Consider the following 19,022-nt stretch of genomic DNA (forward strand, 5'->3'; position numbering starts at 1 on the left):
GATTTATTGAGGCTTCTGTTGAAAACTTGAAACTTGGTATTACCCTGCAGGTCTTCGGTAGAGCGCCAAAAGAAGTTAAAGAACACCTCAAGGTCATGACAGAATAACCATAGTATTATGTAAGAATCAGGTTTTCTTCAAGTTCTTTAGAGTATTTATGAACCGAAACATGAATATTCATGAGTATCGAAAAATCATAGTTGTGACAAGCTCCAATTGGGGGACATTTAATGTCTTAATGTGAACGAAAACATCACATGGCTGTGTGCCCATTCAAGTTGCCTGAACCAGCGTTCGAAATACCTGCCTGCCCGACCGTCCGAGACGGGTTGATTTCAATTCGGGCTGCCAGATTTTCAAATCCCCCTGTCCGACGGTTGGGTCTTATTTCATAGGTGAAAATATTCTAAATATTTCCCGATGATAAGCATTAATTCACATGTAAAGAAGAATGATAAAATGTAACCAAAAAGAAATCCCGTTAGCTTTTAGACAACCTAACATTTAGCGATGCGCTTATGCTACAAGCAATCAGTTTTCATATTTTTAATTAAATTATCCTGAGAAACATATGATTATAGTGGGCAGGCAGGTTTTGGTCAGGGCTGGCAAGTATTTCAGCTAGCCAGTCCTGTGGTCTGGCTGAATTTTTTGGGAGTTTCATACCCTGCCTGAACCCTCCCATCTCCTCCTGTATTCCTACAACACTGTGTTAGGTTTGTGACCCTTTAACACTTGTGCTGAGTATACACTGCAGTGTCACAAGCAACACATCAAATGTAACATTCATTTCCCCAATTGCTTTATCACAAATACCAAAGACATTCCAGTTTAAGCCACTGGCGTCAAAATTAATCATATTTGACTGCTAATGAATATACTTTTTATCATGATGAACGAGAACATTTATAGGGACAGTACATCAACGGTTCTGTGTTTTTAAATCATACATGAAATGATGTCTATACATATATAGGGACAGTACATCGACAGTTCTGTGTTTTTAAATCGTACATGAAATGATGTCTATACATTTATAGGGACAGTACATCGACGGTTCTGTGTTTTTAAATCGTACATGAAATGATGTCTGTGTGTGACGTCATAAAACCAAAATAGAGCTCTGCACAGTACTGACAAGGCAAGCTAGCCCTGTGCAGAGTAAAATGGCTTCAGTTTTGTTTAAATAGATGCAAACAGGAGAGAAAGCTTTTGTTTGTCTTTCGGATGAGTTACAAAATACCAACTTCCAGCTTGATAATATTAGAAGCCAGTGTTTATCAAGGCCTGGATTACAATATAAATATGCCTCGGTCGTGTGAAGCCAATCACTCTCCTCCCCAGGGTTCCTTGCTGACAGCCAAGTTCCCCGTCACATCGTCACATCTTACACCGACCATTCATTTGTTTTTCATTTATTTCATTTTGGATGAGTGTGCACATGTACATAAACATAAGTCATGAAAAGTTGAACTTCTAATGAGGAAATATCCTAAAACGTGAACAACTCATTTCCATTTGCGTCTTAATCCTCCATGTCCTGTCACGAAGCCCAACGGAGAGCTAGCGATACAGTCACTTTGAAGTGTAAAACTATATTGTCATGCACCTCACCGTCGCAGTTGTAGTAGTATATCTATATACTTATGCAAAACAATATGTATAGCGAAACAAAAGGCTTGCATTAGGTCTGTTTGTTCTTATTTCAGAATAAGTGCACTATTTACAAACAGGAGAAGAGTCTGGTCACCCGATAAGCCTACACCGGTGTGGTCACTGGAGCAGAAACGTCTGGTCACCCGATAAGCCTACACCGGTGTGGTCACTGGAGCAGAAACGTCTGGTCACACGATCAGCCTACACCGGTGTGGTCACTGGAGCAGAAACGTCTGGTCACACGATCAGCCTACACCGGTGTGGTCACTGGAGCAGAAACGTCTGGTCACACGATCAGCCTACACCGGTGTGGTCACTGGAGCAGAAACGTCTGGTCACACGATAAGCCTACACCGGTGTGGTCACTGGAGCAGAAACGGAATAAGGCGAGCGAGGCTGAGTACACTCGGGGGTAAAGCTACTCTTCACAAACAAAGCTTCTTAACGGTCAATGACCTCTCCCTTTAAGAGACAATTCATGAAATATTTGAAGGAATTATTCTATTTTACAGAAATTGACTTTCTTATAAGAAGTAAAATGTCTGAAATTTGTCAATTGGAATATATTATGATGTTTTTCCACTGAACTACTCTCAGCAATGGATTGACTCTAAACGTATCATTAATGCACCCCCGATACACAACAGTTGATAGTGTCATGAAAACAGAGTCATACCAGTTGTTAAACATATGGGGTAAGTCTGCCCTGTTGATGTTTCTGGGTATTTACTTCTTATCATGATCATATTGATGATGCAGCAAAAAATATCGAAAATGATTTTCACGATAAAATTCACCACCATTTTGACTTTTATGCCACTGTTTCAGCAGGTAATCGCAACTGTTTATTCCCCAGCGTTGATGTGTTCCACTGACATTGTGACTACCAGGATGTGGTTTTCATAATGAACTGAGATTATGTTTGCATTGATAACAATCTGAGTTAAGTGAAAACATGATTGACAATTGATCCAGTCATAACAAAAAGTTCACTGGGACTTCACAGTACAAATATACATATGTTTTACACACAAAAACAAACAATAGCACTCAACAAGCAATAACATGCAAGTAATATAAACAGGACTGGACTCCAATAAATACTTCCTAACTCGTTCAAAGCCATTCCATATCTGTATTACAGAACAAATTTTTCTTAACATGTCCTAATTTATGTCTTAAAGCTTAAAAGACCAATTCCTTTCAATACATGATCATTAATGACATATCACATAGTGTTCAACATCATTTGTATTCTTGTGTTGCTTCATGATGATCAATTATATAGTTGCTTGCAATTTCTTTGTAAAGATTAACCCGGGAAGCAATGAGAGTGATGTCCCTTCACATATTGTCCTAGTTTTTCTTGGGTGTTTCCCTGAGAGTGATCTCCCCTTGTTGTGTGCCAATCAGCAGAACTGGATGTACTTTGTGGTGGGTGACTATACCAGGCACATCTTTGAATGTCTGTGGAATAAAACAATGAAATTCTTTGTCAGAATGAGAACTTTGACAGATCGTTGACATTCTTAGGGAGCCTGTGAAAAATCAGTTTGTTGGACATACTGGTGTGGCGTGAAAAAAATTGTTGTGATCAAAATATTGTACAGCTTGAAATATTGTATGGTTTGAAGGAGTGGCACCAAATAAATATACCTCATCTTCCTGAGGCAAGGCAGTTAACTGACTTTAAAAGTCTAGTTTCCACCCTTGCCAAACCAGGCTGCTATTATGGACTTTTATTGTGGCTGGACTAACGAGTCCATAGTCCAAACAAACTCGCATAACGAAATAGACATCCAGTTTGAAACTGTTGTGCAGATTTTGGTCAATTGCAGGATTTGCAAAGCAGGTGTACTGCCAACTAGAAGCCAACAGATATTTTCCCAATTTTTTCAAGTTTTTAATCAGGGTGCTCACATGATTTGATGCACTTCACGATGTAAGACCCATTTTATCCCAATATATATATTGATTATAGATCAGATTGTCTTGACTGGGCGCCACCATTTTCTTTGAAGCAAGTGATATGAGAGCTGGAATCTGATTGGTCAATAGGAGAGAAATAAAACAGACATAACTCGTAATAGCCATTGTTGACTCTATGATCGAGCCCAGAAATTCCAGCCTAGTTCGATAAGGGTGGAAACTGGACTTTCACAGTCAGTTCACTCCCTTGCCATGGGAAGATGAATATACAAATGCCTGCAAATGCTTGGTGGTTACCTTACCACTGATGCAATGCATAGAGCAACCACAAAGATGTTGAATACAATACCAAGCAACCGCACAGCAAAATGGCCATATGTGTTCTGTTTACTACCGCTGTGCCGGCACATAACGGTTACTTACTCATGCCACTGTTGTTACAACCTGTGAGGACCCGGGGTAGAATAGGTCTTCAGCAAGCCATGCTTGCCATAACAGGCGACTATGCTTGTCATAAGAGAGTGAGTGAGTGAGTGAGTGAGTGGGTGGGTGGGTGGGGGGCTTCACACATTGCAACCATGTAGGTTTTTGTAAAACACAATTTCTCTTTTTTTAACAGTCTGAGGGATAATTATTTCTTCAAGAATGTTCTTGGACAATTTTTTTTTTTCGATAAAATCCCAACCCCACCTCCTCCCAAATAGCAAATGGTCGGACTCATACGACCTTCTTCCGTACTTCGATTGACCCGTGATGATCCCGCGTAGAATAGGTCTTCAGCAACCCATGCTTTCCGTAACAGGTGACTATGCTTGTCGTAAAAGGCGACTAACAGGGTCAGGTGGTCAGGCTTGCTGACTTGGTTCATGAATGTCATCATACCCCAATTGTGTAGGTAGATGCTCATGATATCAATCACTGGATTGTCTAGTCCAGACTCGATTATTTACAGACGCCATCATATAACTGGAATATTTCTGTGTGTGGCATTAAACAACAAACCAACAAACAAACAAAAACTGTTGTTACAAGCCTGCTGATCATGTCAAGGCTATATGAAGTGATGGCCCCTAATCATTATTTCAAATAAGAAATCAACATGGACAGATAGGGAGTTTTTATTTATATGCACCTTCAGCAAGTCCAGTGGACTCTGTTTCTGCGCCAATGGTTGATAAGATACTTGTATACTTCAAAAACTAAATTACAACTACCACATCTATTCAAAATAATCCATACGTCAAGCTGAACATTAGCCATAATGACAGGAAGATGAATTCTAAGCGTCAAGCTTATACACCACAACTGAGTGAATATCATTAATGAAACAGAACTTAGCTCACTTCTTCATTCAAAGGGGCGGTCGGGTAGCCTTGTGGTTAAAGCGTTCCCTCATCAAGCTGAAGACGCGGGTTCAGTTCCCGACATGGGTACAATGTGTGAAGCCCATTTCTGGTGTCCCCCGCCGTGATATTGCTAGAATATTGCTGGAAGCGGCGTAAAACCATCTCACTCACTCACTCTTCATTCAAAACTCGGGAGAACCTAGTCAGCTCACTTGCCTGCTAGACAGTCCCTATTATCCTCAATTGTTTTACCAATCAACCAGCTTCATTGGTGTGCCTACCTTTAACAACAGAAGCAGGCATTCGAGTGTAAGACAAGTTTATAAGAATTTTTCTACTTACAATTTCATTTGGCTTGGACTCCCCAAGTGCAAAGCGTTTGTCATCTCTTAGTCGAACTTTGAGATTGTTGACCCGGTCTTCAAACAGCACTTGCATTGTGTATGGCTGCTTTGGGTCCTTATCACTTACTCTCACCAAGAACGTTCCATCCTAGCAGCACATGAAATACATCGGTTATATCACTGTCACTGTTATGTTGTCATAAACTATAGATGCTGGTTTAGATCAATGGTTGACTAGCCCTTGCATGTGTTTGTGATGAATGCCACCAGTGGGGCAGGATATCGTAGAATGGAGTTTTCTTTTCACAAACACCTGGTGACATCACTGATTTTCAGTGATCCATTATTTTTACCACTATTTGCCTTTTAAGCCCAATGGAATCTGTTTCCGTGGATAATTGAGACTAGATATTGTCTGATGCTTTATATGTATTTTCTGATTATGGAGGGGGCATGGGTGGCCCTGTCGTCTAAGGCACCGCGATTCGCTGTGCAGAGTTGCTTCCCTTGGGCACGCCAGAAACCTATGATTGTGGGTTCGAATCCCCATTCGCCCTGATTATGTTTCTAGGTTTGTCAGCACCATACCCTTGCTCATGGGTTTCACCGAAGTGGTAAACGTCTAAGACCTGCATCACTTCAGGCTTTCCTCCCACATTAAGCTGGCACGCCACGATATAACTGGAATATTGTTAAAAGCGGCGTTAAACCCAACTCACTCACTCACTCACTCTGATTATGGAAAGGGTTTTGTTACTTTAGAAAAATACAAAGAAAGAGGTAACTACCAATGTGTCATGTATATCACTTAGGGTACAGAACATAATAGAGTATTTATTAACATAGGACCTCCCGGAAAAAAGCATTGGGTCCAGAAAATACTAGGGGAACTAGCCTCTTGTTTTACATAATGGAGTACTTGGACATGGCAACAGGGGATTTTTTTTTTTTTAAATTTGTTCTAGAAAACACAAGTGAGGGGGGAGGAAATTAGCTCAAGTTTTGCACCAGAACCATTATTGGTTGGACAAGATGCACATCCTGACACTAGATTATTCTGCTTCTTTCATCGACATGGTATTTCTTGAAACAGTCACTGAAAACATTCTGTCACACCCTCCCCCGGCCGGGATTCTAGTTACAATAGGTCCCCAGCAAATGGAGGCTCGGTGAGTTGGTTGGTTACGTTTCTTCACACACCGACAGCATTGAGTCTGGCCCACACTCGAATATTTACAACAGTCATATAACTGGAACATTGCCAAGTGCGGCGAAAACAACAAACAAAACAAAAAAATAGAAGCAAAACTTCAGTTACCTTTCCCACGCCTTTAAGTCTTGCATTCCCATCTGCACGATTTGTCTTCCCATGATACCACTCGTACTTCGACAACGGGTCCTGCAAACAACATGTTTTCATTACAGATGCCATATACCTCAACTGGCACCAATTCTTCATTTCTATAATGTCCTGTATAAGATGCTGTGCTGAGGCCTGGTACAGATGGTGGTCTGCACCCCAGCTTGTAGTACTCTCAACACTCATTGTTATAGGAATCATAGTTTTAGGACTCAGTAAAGAGGATATCTGTCTTTCCTTGTCAAAAGACACGTTTATCTCACGTGACCTGTGACGTTGATATTTATGACAATTAACAGGTAATAACATGAGGTACATTAAAAGCAGTCCCGGCAAAAAGTGTTTCTTTTTCTTTCGCATTAATTATTGATTTTATATTTGGAGACACAAAATACATACTACTGTCATATTTGTCACATTCATTAGTAGGCATTGTCATGTGTATCCTTTTCTTCAGTAGGCATTGTCATGTGTATCCTATTCTTCAGTAGGCATTGTCATGTATATCCTATTCTTCAGTAGGCATTGTCATGTGTATCCTATTCTTCAGTAGGCATTGTCATGTATATCCTATTCTTCAGTAGGCATTGTCATGTGTATCCTATTCTTCAGTAGGCATTGTCATGTGTATCCTATTCTTCAGTAGGCATTGTCATGTGTATCCTATTCTTCAGTAGGCATTGTCATGTGTATCCTATTCTTCAGTAGGCATTGTCATGTGTATCCTATTCTTCAGTAGGCATTGTCATGTATATCCTATTCTTCAGTAGGCATTGTCATGTGTATCCTATTCTTCAGTAGGCATTGTCATGTGTATCCTATTCTTCAGTAGGCATTGTCATGTGTATCCTATTCTTCAGTAGGCATTGTCATGTGTATCCTATTCTTCAGTAGGCATTGTCATATGTATTGCATTCTTCAGTAGGCATTGTCATATGTATCCTATTCTTTAGTAGGCATTGTCATGTTTATTGTATTCTTCACTAAACATTGTCATATGTATCCCAGTCTTCAGAAGGCACGGTGATATATACATATATATTCAGGAGATACTACACATCACAAGACTTACCAGATCTACAGTCTGTGCATCATCATATATTTCTCCATCATCATCATCATCATAACTCGGGATCAGTGAGACGACCTCGACAGTAGGTGTCGGAGGGGTTGGAGGGGTCAGCTGAGAACATATTTTCCAGATGAAATGCTTGCAAAACCATCAGAGTTCATATGACAAGCCAAATCATTTTTATAAACTCCGTTGAAATTTTGATTTCAGAAACCTGGCTTTCTGATACAGTAATTAGTGTGTCTTACGTAGAGTGGATGTCTTGATATATACTCACCACCAAAAGAAACCATACAAACATATAGAGAAATAAATATGTTAAGAAGAGATGTTTCCAATGTGTACCACTTAATGACAAAACTGACAGTCAGTCAAGTGTTACCACACAGTGTCTTTATTCTTATCACGAAATGCTGCATGTGATTCCTGAACTTCACATGCTAATCCTACACGAGACAAATGGTGCATCTCGAGTCATGGAACTATGATGTGCCATGTGATACGTTTATGAGCGTCGGTTCCCACAACATGACAGTATGTTCGTTTGTGTATCGAACCAATTTAATATCTCTTGAATATGAGTAATTCTTCATATATTAACCTGTATGGTAATCGCGTTTCTTTTGGCGTTGAGCATAGTTATCATCAGTCTTACCCTTGAAACATGTGGTAAAAGTTATTAAAGATAAAATAACTACTGATGAAAGTATTCCATGATACGATTCCTGTTATCTCAAATTTAAAGATGTGGTACCTTATTGAAATTTTGAAATACTACTACTACTACTACTACTATTACTAGTAATAATAATAATAATAATAATAATAATAGCCTTGGGCTTTTATAAGTTCTTTGAGAGGCATGATAAGCTGGAGGACTAAGTAGGGATAAGATATATGGATGAACGACTTCTTTACAGGACTAAACCCAAAAAACTACTAAAATCTGTATTGTTATCCAAAAAAGAACATTTTGTTACATTTGACCACTTTCTAAAAGGCATCGTGTGCTCATAGTATGGCCGCCAGCATATAAACAAGTCTGGACCAGGCAAACCAGTGACTGAAAGCATGAGCAACAACTCAGGCCATCAGGGCACAATGACACGCAATCAGCCAAATCACAGCCCTGACCACTTAACAACTTTCAGTGGGCTCTAACAACAAGCATTGGTTACTAGAGACCTACTGTGCCTGAATACACAATACATAAACCATATTGAACCATCAGTTTGAAATAACAGGAATCAGTTCTCAAAATATTACATTTACTTGTTAACAGATTCATAAGGATTTAATAAATAAACAACAAATACCGTATTTCACTTACTAAGCACTGATCCCTTAAGCACCCAATATTTTGAAAAAGAAAAAAACAAACAAAAAAAGGTAATACATAGCAAAAAAAATCAGAAAATCAGAAAATCAAAAAACATCTATTCCTTTCGGAATACCTGAGGTAAAATTACTTTTTCATTATTTGGGAAATAAATATTTTTGATAAAAAATACCAGCCTTTGAATATTATATGGTCCCTTATGTGCCGAGTGCTTAATATATGGAATACAGTAAATACGTTTAAAGAGAAAAGCAACTAAACAGTTTGCATTAGAAGTATACACAAGCAATATAGAGTTGTGAAGCCATGCAGGATGTATTGAAGCCATCACCACATTATACATGTACGGGTTAGTCACCATCAGCCAGGGAGCGGGAGACAGGTTGAATGTAGCAATCACCTCCCACAAACAACAGCCCACTCTCATGCTTAATGAACTAACATTACCTGTTAAGCTAAAACGTACTTATTCCATGCTGCAGTAATGATAAACATATTTGGATCAACACGCAGGGTCTCGAAGTTCCTTTGTATTTTAGTGACATTCTTAAATTGCAATGGGACCGTTAAAATATGTTCCTGGCGCCTGAAGGGCATATCTAGAAATGCTATTTGTTAAGCGCATTACCTTGTGACAATGTTTCTATGAAACCACAAATAAACAGGACACATGGAAAGATAACATGTGAACACGCAAATGATGCAGAAACTAAATTTGAATATTTCGAAATGAAAACGGTATCATCATGATTATCAATCTCAATGAAAAGGGAAGGGGACAAATTTCTAGCCTTGGTGAAGTGACAGTCACTGAGTTGACAATATAGAGACAATTTATGGACAACTACTTTTTTATTGAAGGTCTTGCTTTACAACGGTATAAGGATCCATACCGAAATGCGCCTTTACAGTAAATAAAGATGTTATCCATAAATTGTCTCTATTTTGTCATCTGTCAACTTCTAAGTAATGCCTAAACAATTCATGCACTGAGTTCAACAACAGAAGAAAGCTATTATTGTAGAGGAATCCTGAACCCTAGAGGGCACCCTTAAACATCTCCTTGAGTGGCCTGTGGTACACTTGACAAAACATACATTCCTATCTCTGTTATGTTTCATAAAAAGATAATTAGGGATACTTTTCCACTGGTCTCTAAGTTATATGACAATATTAATTCAAAATTTGAATCATGAGGTTCCTGAATATGTTGAAACAGACATTTTTCTCATTAAAATTTGATCTTTCACTCCGATAAAAGATCTCTCTGCTGAAAATCTGAACACTCCAAGCCTTGATTTGGTGGATTGTACTCAGATTCTGCAAACAGTGATACTTGTCTGTCATGGATGTTTGTGGCGTTTATCAATCCATTTCTGGTATCATTTCACTCAACACTGAATATCTTACTAACAGCAATTTTCATAAATATTGAAAAAAGTGCTGCAGAAAAATGCCAAAAACTATTGTATTTAACACTGTTGAGAAACATCTCATACTCAATAAACACATGATATCTTTCTCCTAACTAAATGGAATACTATATACCTAACAACTATCCAGAAGTGTGGGAACGACGTGAACCACTTTGGCAAAAACTTTTCTTGAACATTTTGCAGGAAACAAGCTCAAGTTATCAGCAGAAATTTTCAACAAGTATGTCATGAAGTCTACGTAAGGAAAATACACCCGTTACAGGGATCTCACCTTTCGAGTCGGTGAAGTAGGTTTAATCTTTAATAAAAAAAAAATATATCCAATATAGACTATTTTCCCAAAGAAATAGGAGAATCCTTGGATTCATATGAAAGATGACATGTAAGTGAGAGAGTGAGTGAGTGAGTTGCGTTTAACACCGTTATGAACAGTACTCAAGTTATATCACAGTGTGTCAGCCTAAAAATAATAGAAGGAAAGCCCGAAGTGATGCAAGTCGCCAACATTTAACACTTTGGTGAAACCCACGAGCACGGGTATGGTGCTGACAAACCTAGAAACATAATCGGGGCGAACCAGTATTCGAACCCACAATCATAGGCTTCTGGCGTGCCCAAGGGACGCAACTCTGCACAGCGAATTGCAGCGCCTGAGACAACTGGGTCACCTGTGCCCCTGACATATAAGAATGTTGTGATTGTTATTGAATAAGTAATAATTAATCTGTTTTAATCAGCAAAAAAATAAAAAGTGTTAATAATGTGAAAAAGATTTTAATACCAAAGAAGTGCACTTTGTTACTAGTAATTAACACAGTATTAGCTTGGTAAAGTTTATCAAATGTCAAAATATCACGTCTATTTCACATATTGGTCATACCGGTTGTTTTTCCTCAGGGGTCACTTGCTCAGGAGGTCGAGGGGGGAGGGGGGGTCCACTACCATTTTGGGATTCAACCTTTTCTTCCTTAATCTTTTCTTCCTTATTTGAAGATCCTTTAGTAGGTTTTAACTTAGATTTGAGCTCTGAAATTGATTAATTTCTGTCCATCATGTGTGAAAACAATGTCAATATTGCTTGGAATACCGTATTCGACGTAATAAGCGCCCCGTTCTAATAAGCGCCCACGGCGATATTTGCTAATATACTGGCAAATGAACAATCCAAATTGGCACCCCTTCTGATTGATCAATGTACACAAGACTTATGTTTTCGCGAATAATACGCATTCGTGTGTTATATGCACCCTTAATTATGGGCAATAGAATTCTGGAAAAATATATCTGTCTTACATAAACATTTCAGGCTGTCAGCATAAACCGCGATATTTATCTTTCAACTTTTTTTTCACCAAAATAATGTTCTAATACGAACCCCCTATTTCTAATTTTGAGAGCGCCCTGGGCGCTTATTACGTCGAATACGGTATCTACCAATATAAAACATGTTTCCGCATAAGTTGCAACAAGTCTGAAATAGACATCAATCTGCAAACATGCATGAGAAACACACAAAGCAACAACTTGTCATCAACATGCAAGGGTTGGGAGGAGCTGAAACAAACAAGAGGTCAAACACGTTGGTTGGGGTTTAAAAGCTGAGGAGGTTGAACGTACGGAATGGCTTACAAGGCAGGGGGTGAAAGCTCACGATTGATGGATTCCAATTTCCAACGTAACTAGACCAAACCATATTCAAACCCTTGCAATATTTCTAGCAAAAACATCAAATAGCTGCAGAAATTTCTCTTTTGTAATGAGTTTCTAATATTTGCCTTTTTTACCACAATTGATAAAAAAATAGATTAATTCAATTTATTTTATTGTAAATGAGTGGTTTTTTCATGCTAAAATGTCCAGTTAGTTTCAGAAAGGAATTCTTTTTTTAAATATTTTTATCTTAATTTCACTTTATGTTAAAAGTCTTAAATTGATGGAACAAAAGGATTTATTTTTGTCTAAAAGGTTACAGTGTAACATTTGAGGAAAAAGAGCATTACTTTTATCTGGATTCTACGTGATATGAAACAAATACATTTATTACGCGGTATTGTGTGAATTGAAACAAAAGAACCTTTCCAGCACTGTTCTCAGTTAAAAATTGATTGCAATGAATAATCCATTTCTAGATATGAAAAAATATCCCAGTGCACCAAGATCCTGGAACTAGTGTGTATTAGAGAGATTTATAATCTAACAATTTATCCTAATAATGAGACAAAAAGTCACTCTAAATTCACGGCAGAGGGGCAAGGACTATGGGCTACTCCAACAAAAAAGTTTTGTTTATTTGTTTGTTTGTTTATTTGTTTACTGCCACACTCAGCAACATTTCCGATAAATGAGGGCAGTCTGTAAATTATCAAGTCTGGGCCACACAATCCACTGACTGATATCACGAGCATCTACACAGTCGGGATATGTTGACATGCATTAACTGAGTCAGCAAGCCTAACCACCCAATCCCGTTAGTAGGTAGCTTAAGATCAATGCTAAACTGGACCTTCACAGGTCAAACTTCCAGTTGGGGTGTTCTCAATCTTTTACAGAGAGTAAAAAATCTTATTGTAATGACTGTGTTTTCACAAACTGTATGTTTATCAAAGAAAGACAGTATCTTAAATATTAACAATTAAAATACTAAGTGTTTAAATTTGGAACTATCGACACTTTCTTTGCAACATAATTTGATTTATTTCCCTCTCAAGTTTCAACTTGACATTTGTATTTGTTACCTAATGCATTGTTAATACTTTCTAAAGTGTTCTCATGTCATGTGATACACAGGTGCAAGTTGTTGTTAGTTTAAGCAATAACATGCCCATTGTCCATCAGGAGTCATTCATACAGAGTTATCTCCCTTTGACTGTTTTAACTGAAACAGGGAATTTGAATAACACAGAAAAGACAACACAATTATTTGTCATTATATCCTCTAAATTCATTGATTTTATCATCCATACAAGTTCTGTAGGAATTTTCATTCTCATTCAACATGATTCCTTTTCTCTCAAAAAGTATGTTACTTTAAAACAGTATTCAATTTCCCCAAGACTAAGGGAGATAACTTAAAGGGGGATAACTCATGTCAACACATTCAACTCAAACCTTTGGAAGAGTGACAGTCTTCACCCCACTTTCTTGTTTGTCTTTCATTTTAGAGGGTGGTTTTGGTTTGGATGCAATATCTGGCTTCGAATTCATATCGCTAAGCACTGCCTTAACGCCTCCAAATCTACTGCTAATGCTGGAAACAGAAGAGCTTTGCTCTTCTTTTTTCACATTAGGTAGTTTGGGAATTTCAGGTTTTGGTTTGACTGGTTTTAATACAGCGTTTAGACTGTTGTTATTATTAGAATCCTCTGATCTGCTCCCATCTGAAATGGACACCATGTACATTTCATGAAATATACATGTTTATGAAACACATGACAAAAGTGATCTGAAAGGAAATAGCCTAAATAATTAATAAACACTGCAACATGTTGTGTTATGATATCCTGTCAACTGAACTGACAACTTCAGAAGTATTTGTGTTAGCGCTGGGCGTGCAACTCGGGGCCTCGGGTCAGGTTGGTCCTGAGTAGTACCGACCACCTCCGTGGTCTAATGGTAGAGCGTCCGCCCGGAGAGTGGAAGGTCCGGGGTTCGATCCCCGGCCGCGTCATACCAAAAGACGTTAAAAGATGGTACTTGTTGTTACCCTGTCTGGCGCTCGGCATTAAGGGGCTAAAACAAGGACTGGTCGGCTCGGAGTCAGTATACTGTGTCTGAGTGGGGTATTCATGTTAAACTGCGGCATGGTATCTCAGTGGGCTAGCACTATAAATCGGGATCAGTCCAGACTAGTACAAGCAGCCACACAAACACACACACACGTACATGCACGTCGCTATATATAAGTGCAATAATCTTGGACGCGACGTTAAACCCCATTCCACCACCACCTGAGTAGTACCCACAGAAATACCCAGACCCTGGTAGTTAGTCATGTGATATATTGTCTAATGACAGTAACAATGAAACTCCATGATTACCTACCTAGGGCTGGGACGAGTCCAAATTTACTACCTGGGTACCCATCCCCCCATTACCCGACCCTAACCCGGTACCCACTGTAGGTCTCAAAAGATAGGTACAAATGTCGCATTGGGAAACGTGTGACTGTACTGTCAAAATGTATTTAGATACACGTATAACCGATCAGCTCATGCATACACTGAAGTTGACTGAAGTTTTATCTATATTCAAACATATCAACTCAGAAGGAATGTGTGCAGAAAGAGATGTGAACATTTGTCACTTATAGTGGAACCATAGAGTTCTAGATAACTTTTGCCATTAAACAATATAATCATGTGACTAACCACGGGTCCGGGTTGTCCTGTGGGTACCGGGGTCGTACTCAGTACCCAACCGACCCAAGTAGCGGAGTTACCCGTCCCAGCCCTAATGATCACACTACAAGTCCCAACTGTTCACATTTCGTTCAGACTGCACGCGTCCCTTCTGACTTTTGTGTATTTGAGCTCTCTCAACTTCAGTGTGTGCATGATCAGATCATTTTACACCCGTGTTATAAGAGTAAATAGCTTTTGCCAGGCCATCAGGGTAACAAGCAATTACAAATAGGTGACCCCATCGCCCTTCCGACAAGACCTTCATCATTTGTACTGAACAAATAGGTGACACCATCGCCCTTCCGACAAGACCTTCATCATTTGTACTGAACAAATAGGTGACACCATCGCCCTTCCGACAAGACCTTCATCATTTGTACTGAACAAATAGGTGACCCCATCGCCCTTCTGACAAGACCTTCATCATTTGTACTGAACAAATAGGTGACATACCCCATCGCCCTTCTGACAAGACCTTCATCATTTGTACTGAACAAATAGGTGACACCATCGCCCTTCCGACAAGACCTTCATCATTTGTACTGAACAAATAGGTGACGTACCCCATCGCCCTTCTGACAAGACCTTCATCATTTGTACTGAACAAATAGGTGACCCCATCGCCCTTCCGACAAGACCTTCATCATTTGTACTGAACAAATAGGTGACGTACCCCATCGCCCTTCTGACAAGACCTTCATCATTTGTACTGAACAAATAGGTGACCCCATCGCCCTTCCGACAAGACCTTCATCATTTGTACTGAACAAATAGGTGACCCCATCGCCCTTCTGACAAGACCTTCATCATTTGTACTTAACAAATAGGTAACCTGTACCCCATTTTTCCTTTTTCATCAAAAGTGCATAAAATGTTTGACATGGTGGATGGTCATTGAGAATTTTACACTACATTTTACACAGCTTTTACTCCCGAATACTTTAATATATGAAAATGATAAGAAATATAGACAAAGAATTTCTACTTATCCTCTTAATGAAGTTGATTAAATTTTGTTTTTCAAAACATGACAAATCTGGTCTTGTATGTTGCTAAATACCACCCGTGGGAATATTGCAGCTTAATAATGACAGCTTGTGGTAACTGAATGTGGTACAGATAACCAGTGTAAACCAGTGATTGATGTCATCAGCAACATCCCAAGCCATCAGGTTTACGATGACACAATAAACAAGGTCACTGTGCCTGACCAACCAATTCACTGAACCGCCTCTTACAACAAGCACTGATTGATTCTGACACAAAGTCTCCACAGAGATCTGGCCAATCTAGTAATAAACAAGGTCACTGAGCCCCACTCAATTCACTGAACCGCCTCTTACAACAAGCACTGATTGATTCTGACACAAAGTCTCCACAGAGATCTGGCCAATCTAGTAATAAACAAGGTCACTGAGCCCCACTCAATTCACTGAACCGCCTCTTACAACAAGCACTGATTGATTCTGACACAAAGTCTCCACAGAGATCTGGCCAATCTAGTAATAAACAAGGTCACTGAACCTGACCACTCAATTCACTGAACCGCCTCTTACAACAAGCACTGATTGATTCTGACACAAAGTCTCCACAGAGATCTGGCCAATCTAGTAATAAACAAGGTCACTGAACCTGACCACTCAATTCACTGAACCGCCTCTTACAACAAGCACTGATTGATTCTGACACAGTCTCCACAGAGATCTGGCCAATCTAGTAATAATATTCCTAGCATCAATAATGACGTTCATATCTGTGCCATCACCTAATTCAGTCAGTAAAAGCTCACCTGCAAGTTTTTTATCTTTTGACTTTTCATCTTTGTTTTTCTCATTTTTCGTGTCTTTGTTGTCCGCCGTCTTATCATCCGAGATCCTCCGCAGCTTTCCAAGAGCACCCTGGATGGCAGACAGACCAATCTGGGGCACGGACGAAGAACTGGCAGGTGCTTTCTTCTCCTTCTCCTTCCTCTGTGGGGTCGGGGGCGGCTTGGTCACCTTGGGCCGGTTCATGCTTGGCAGAGGGGGAGGAGGTGGCGCACCTGAAGCCCACCAATGTCACGTTGAATCAGTGACTGAATTACTCACTTGCATCCAGGAAATTCTTAGGCCCCAATTTTGATATTATATTTACTATACGCCTGTTACGATATGTATCTCGAGTTCAACCTGAGTGTGTCAAAGTCTAGTGAGGGATCTGGTGTTGATCAGTACTGGACTGAAACATGGCTTAGCTGTCTAGTAAAGGATCTGGTGTTGATCAGTACTGGACTGAAACATGGCTTAGCTGTCTAGTAAAGGATCTGGTGTTGATCAGTACTGGACTGAAACATGGCTTAGCTGTCTAGTGAGGGATCTGGTGTTGATCAGTACTGGACTGAAACATGGCTTAGCTGTCTAGTGAAGGATCTGGTGTTGATCAGTACTGGACTGAAACATGGCTTAGCTGTCTAGTAAAGGATCTGGTGTTGATCAGTACTGGACTGAAACATGGCTTAGCTGTCTACCGTATTTTCTTGAGTATAGTGCGCACTTTTTTTCGAAAAAACACAGCTGTGTAGAAGGGGGTGCGCATTATACACGAATTATGAGTTTGGATGTTTTTTTCCCCCCATGGAAAGACATTACCGTGAGCACGAAACACCGGGAATACCATGTCAACAAATCCATACTGAAGTACGCAAAATAATTATGTAATTACACTGTCTGGCTATAAAAAGAGTTCTTTGTATATCTGGACTAATGTTTGTAACTTATTTCATTGATTTTATTCAAAATTCCTTATAATATTGTTTTTATTAATTTCGGCAAAATCGTGTGTGAAGCGATCGGAAGATCGCACAACTCATCGTTATTACCAGCAACCACGGTCAGAATACCGCTATTGACACCTTGAAACAAACTTTAGTTGACAGAGAATGGATACATATATCATAAATGACATACTTTGACTCGTTAAAAGTCATATTTGTTTTTGTTTGACGATTCTATGTCAACATGAAATTCTCGCGATCACGTGATCACGTGCGCGTGAGCCTTGACGGTGACTGGTCAGACATGCTCCATGTAAAAAATAATACCCGGGAATAGCGGTCAGCTGCTTCGCTTAGGGTTATTATTATTTTAAATATGTTTAGTAAAGGTTGCATATAATTAAGAAAATAATGGAATATATTATTCCTGATAAATAAAATAGTTTCAGATACAATTGTTGCCGATCCTTGCATTAAAAATCTTATAAAGTTATATCATTGGGTGTGTCTTGACCGAATCACCGGTCGATTCGAAGAAAACGTGTGTACAGCTGATTGCTGTTTCCAGCTTAGTTTACGAGAAAATACACAGGGTAATCTTAATCCCTAAATATAAAACAATGCCTAGCAGAACAATAAATACTATTTAAACGGTAAATAACATGTCTGGTGATTTTTTATCTCAAATTTCGAATTTGTACTGACGAAGTTTCTCAGCACCCATTCGTTTGCCGGACTTCGCTGAAAGGGTACGGTGTAAAAAAATTCTGCGCATAATATTCAAATTTCTTTTTTTCCAAAATATTGAGCCCGCTAGAGGGGGGTGCGCATTATACATGGGTGCGCACTATACTCAAGAAAATACGGTAGTAAAGGATCTGGTGTTGATCAGTACTGAACTGAAACATGCCTTAGCCATCTAGTAAAGGATCTGGTGTTGATCAGTACTGGACTGAAACATGGCTTAGCTGTCTAGTAAAGGATCTGGTGTTGATCAGTACAGGACTGAAACATGGCTTAGCTGTCTAGTAAAGGATCTCGTGTTGATCAGTACTGGACTGAAACATGGCTTAGCTGTCTAGTAAGGGATCTGGCTTAACAAAGGGGATAGCTGGATGTTTCTACTCCATAAAAGTGAAAGATGGCGAGGTTACCAGTGGATATGGACCTGGGCAAGTCGGATAGGTAGCACCCCGGAAAAGTCAAACCATTTCTCTGGTTCCCAGAAGTGGGAGAGCACAGGGTTTTGAAGTATAATCATGATACTCACCGACATCTTCTTCTTGGTACAAATCCTGTAAAATATGAAATCAGTTTTAGTCTGTCTTTGTCACACAAAATAACAAACATGGTCCCCGACAGTACCGATATGAAACAAAATATATAGA

The 19,022-nt window shown here is 39.3% G+C and overlaps 1 protein-coding gene across 11 annotated transcripts in view; it reads right to left on the bottom strand.

The window, feature by feature from the left end:
* Positions 1-998: 998 nt before the first annotated feature.
* Positions 999-19,022, bottom strand: part of LOC124147190 (basic salivary proline-rich protein 1-like) — a 68,090-nt gene continuing 50,066 nt past the window's right edge. For 9 of the 11 annotated variants that reach the window (XM_048381482.1, XM_046517806.2, XM_046517807.2 and 6 more), the window contains 7 exons: positions 18,905-18,929; positions 16,672-16,923; positions 13,591-13,859; positions 7,708-7,818; positions 6,594-6,674; positions 5,274-5,423; positions 999-3,123 (listed from right to left, as the gene is read on the bottom strand). In XM_048381482.1, the coding sequence (XP_048237439.1) occupies positions 3,013-3,123; positions 5,274-5,423; positions 6,594-6,674; positions 7,708-7,818; positions 13,591-13,859; positions 16,672-16,923; positions 18,905-18,929 (999 nt within the window). In that variant the 3' untranslated portion in view covers positions 999-3,012. Of the gene's footprint in view, positions 3,124-5,273; positions 5,424-6,593; positions 6,675-7,707; positions 7,819-10,753; positions 10,781-11,362; positions 11,509-13,590; positions 13,860-16,671; positions 16,924-18,904; positions 18,930-19,022 lie in introns of all 11 variants that reach the window. The other 2 variants (XM_046517809.2, XM_046517812.2) reach the window with 2 other exon arrangements.

The sequence above is a fragment of the Haliotis rufescens genome, unplaced genomic scaffold (assembly GCF_023055435.1).
Source record: "Haliotis rufescens isolate VD_foot unplaced genomic scaffold, xgHalRufe1.0.p SCAF_39, whole genome shotgun sequence".
Taxonomy (NCBI): domain Eukaryota; kingdom Metazoa; phylum Mollusca; class Gastropoda; order Lepetellida; family Haliotidae; genus Haliotis; species Haliotis rufescens.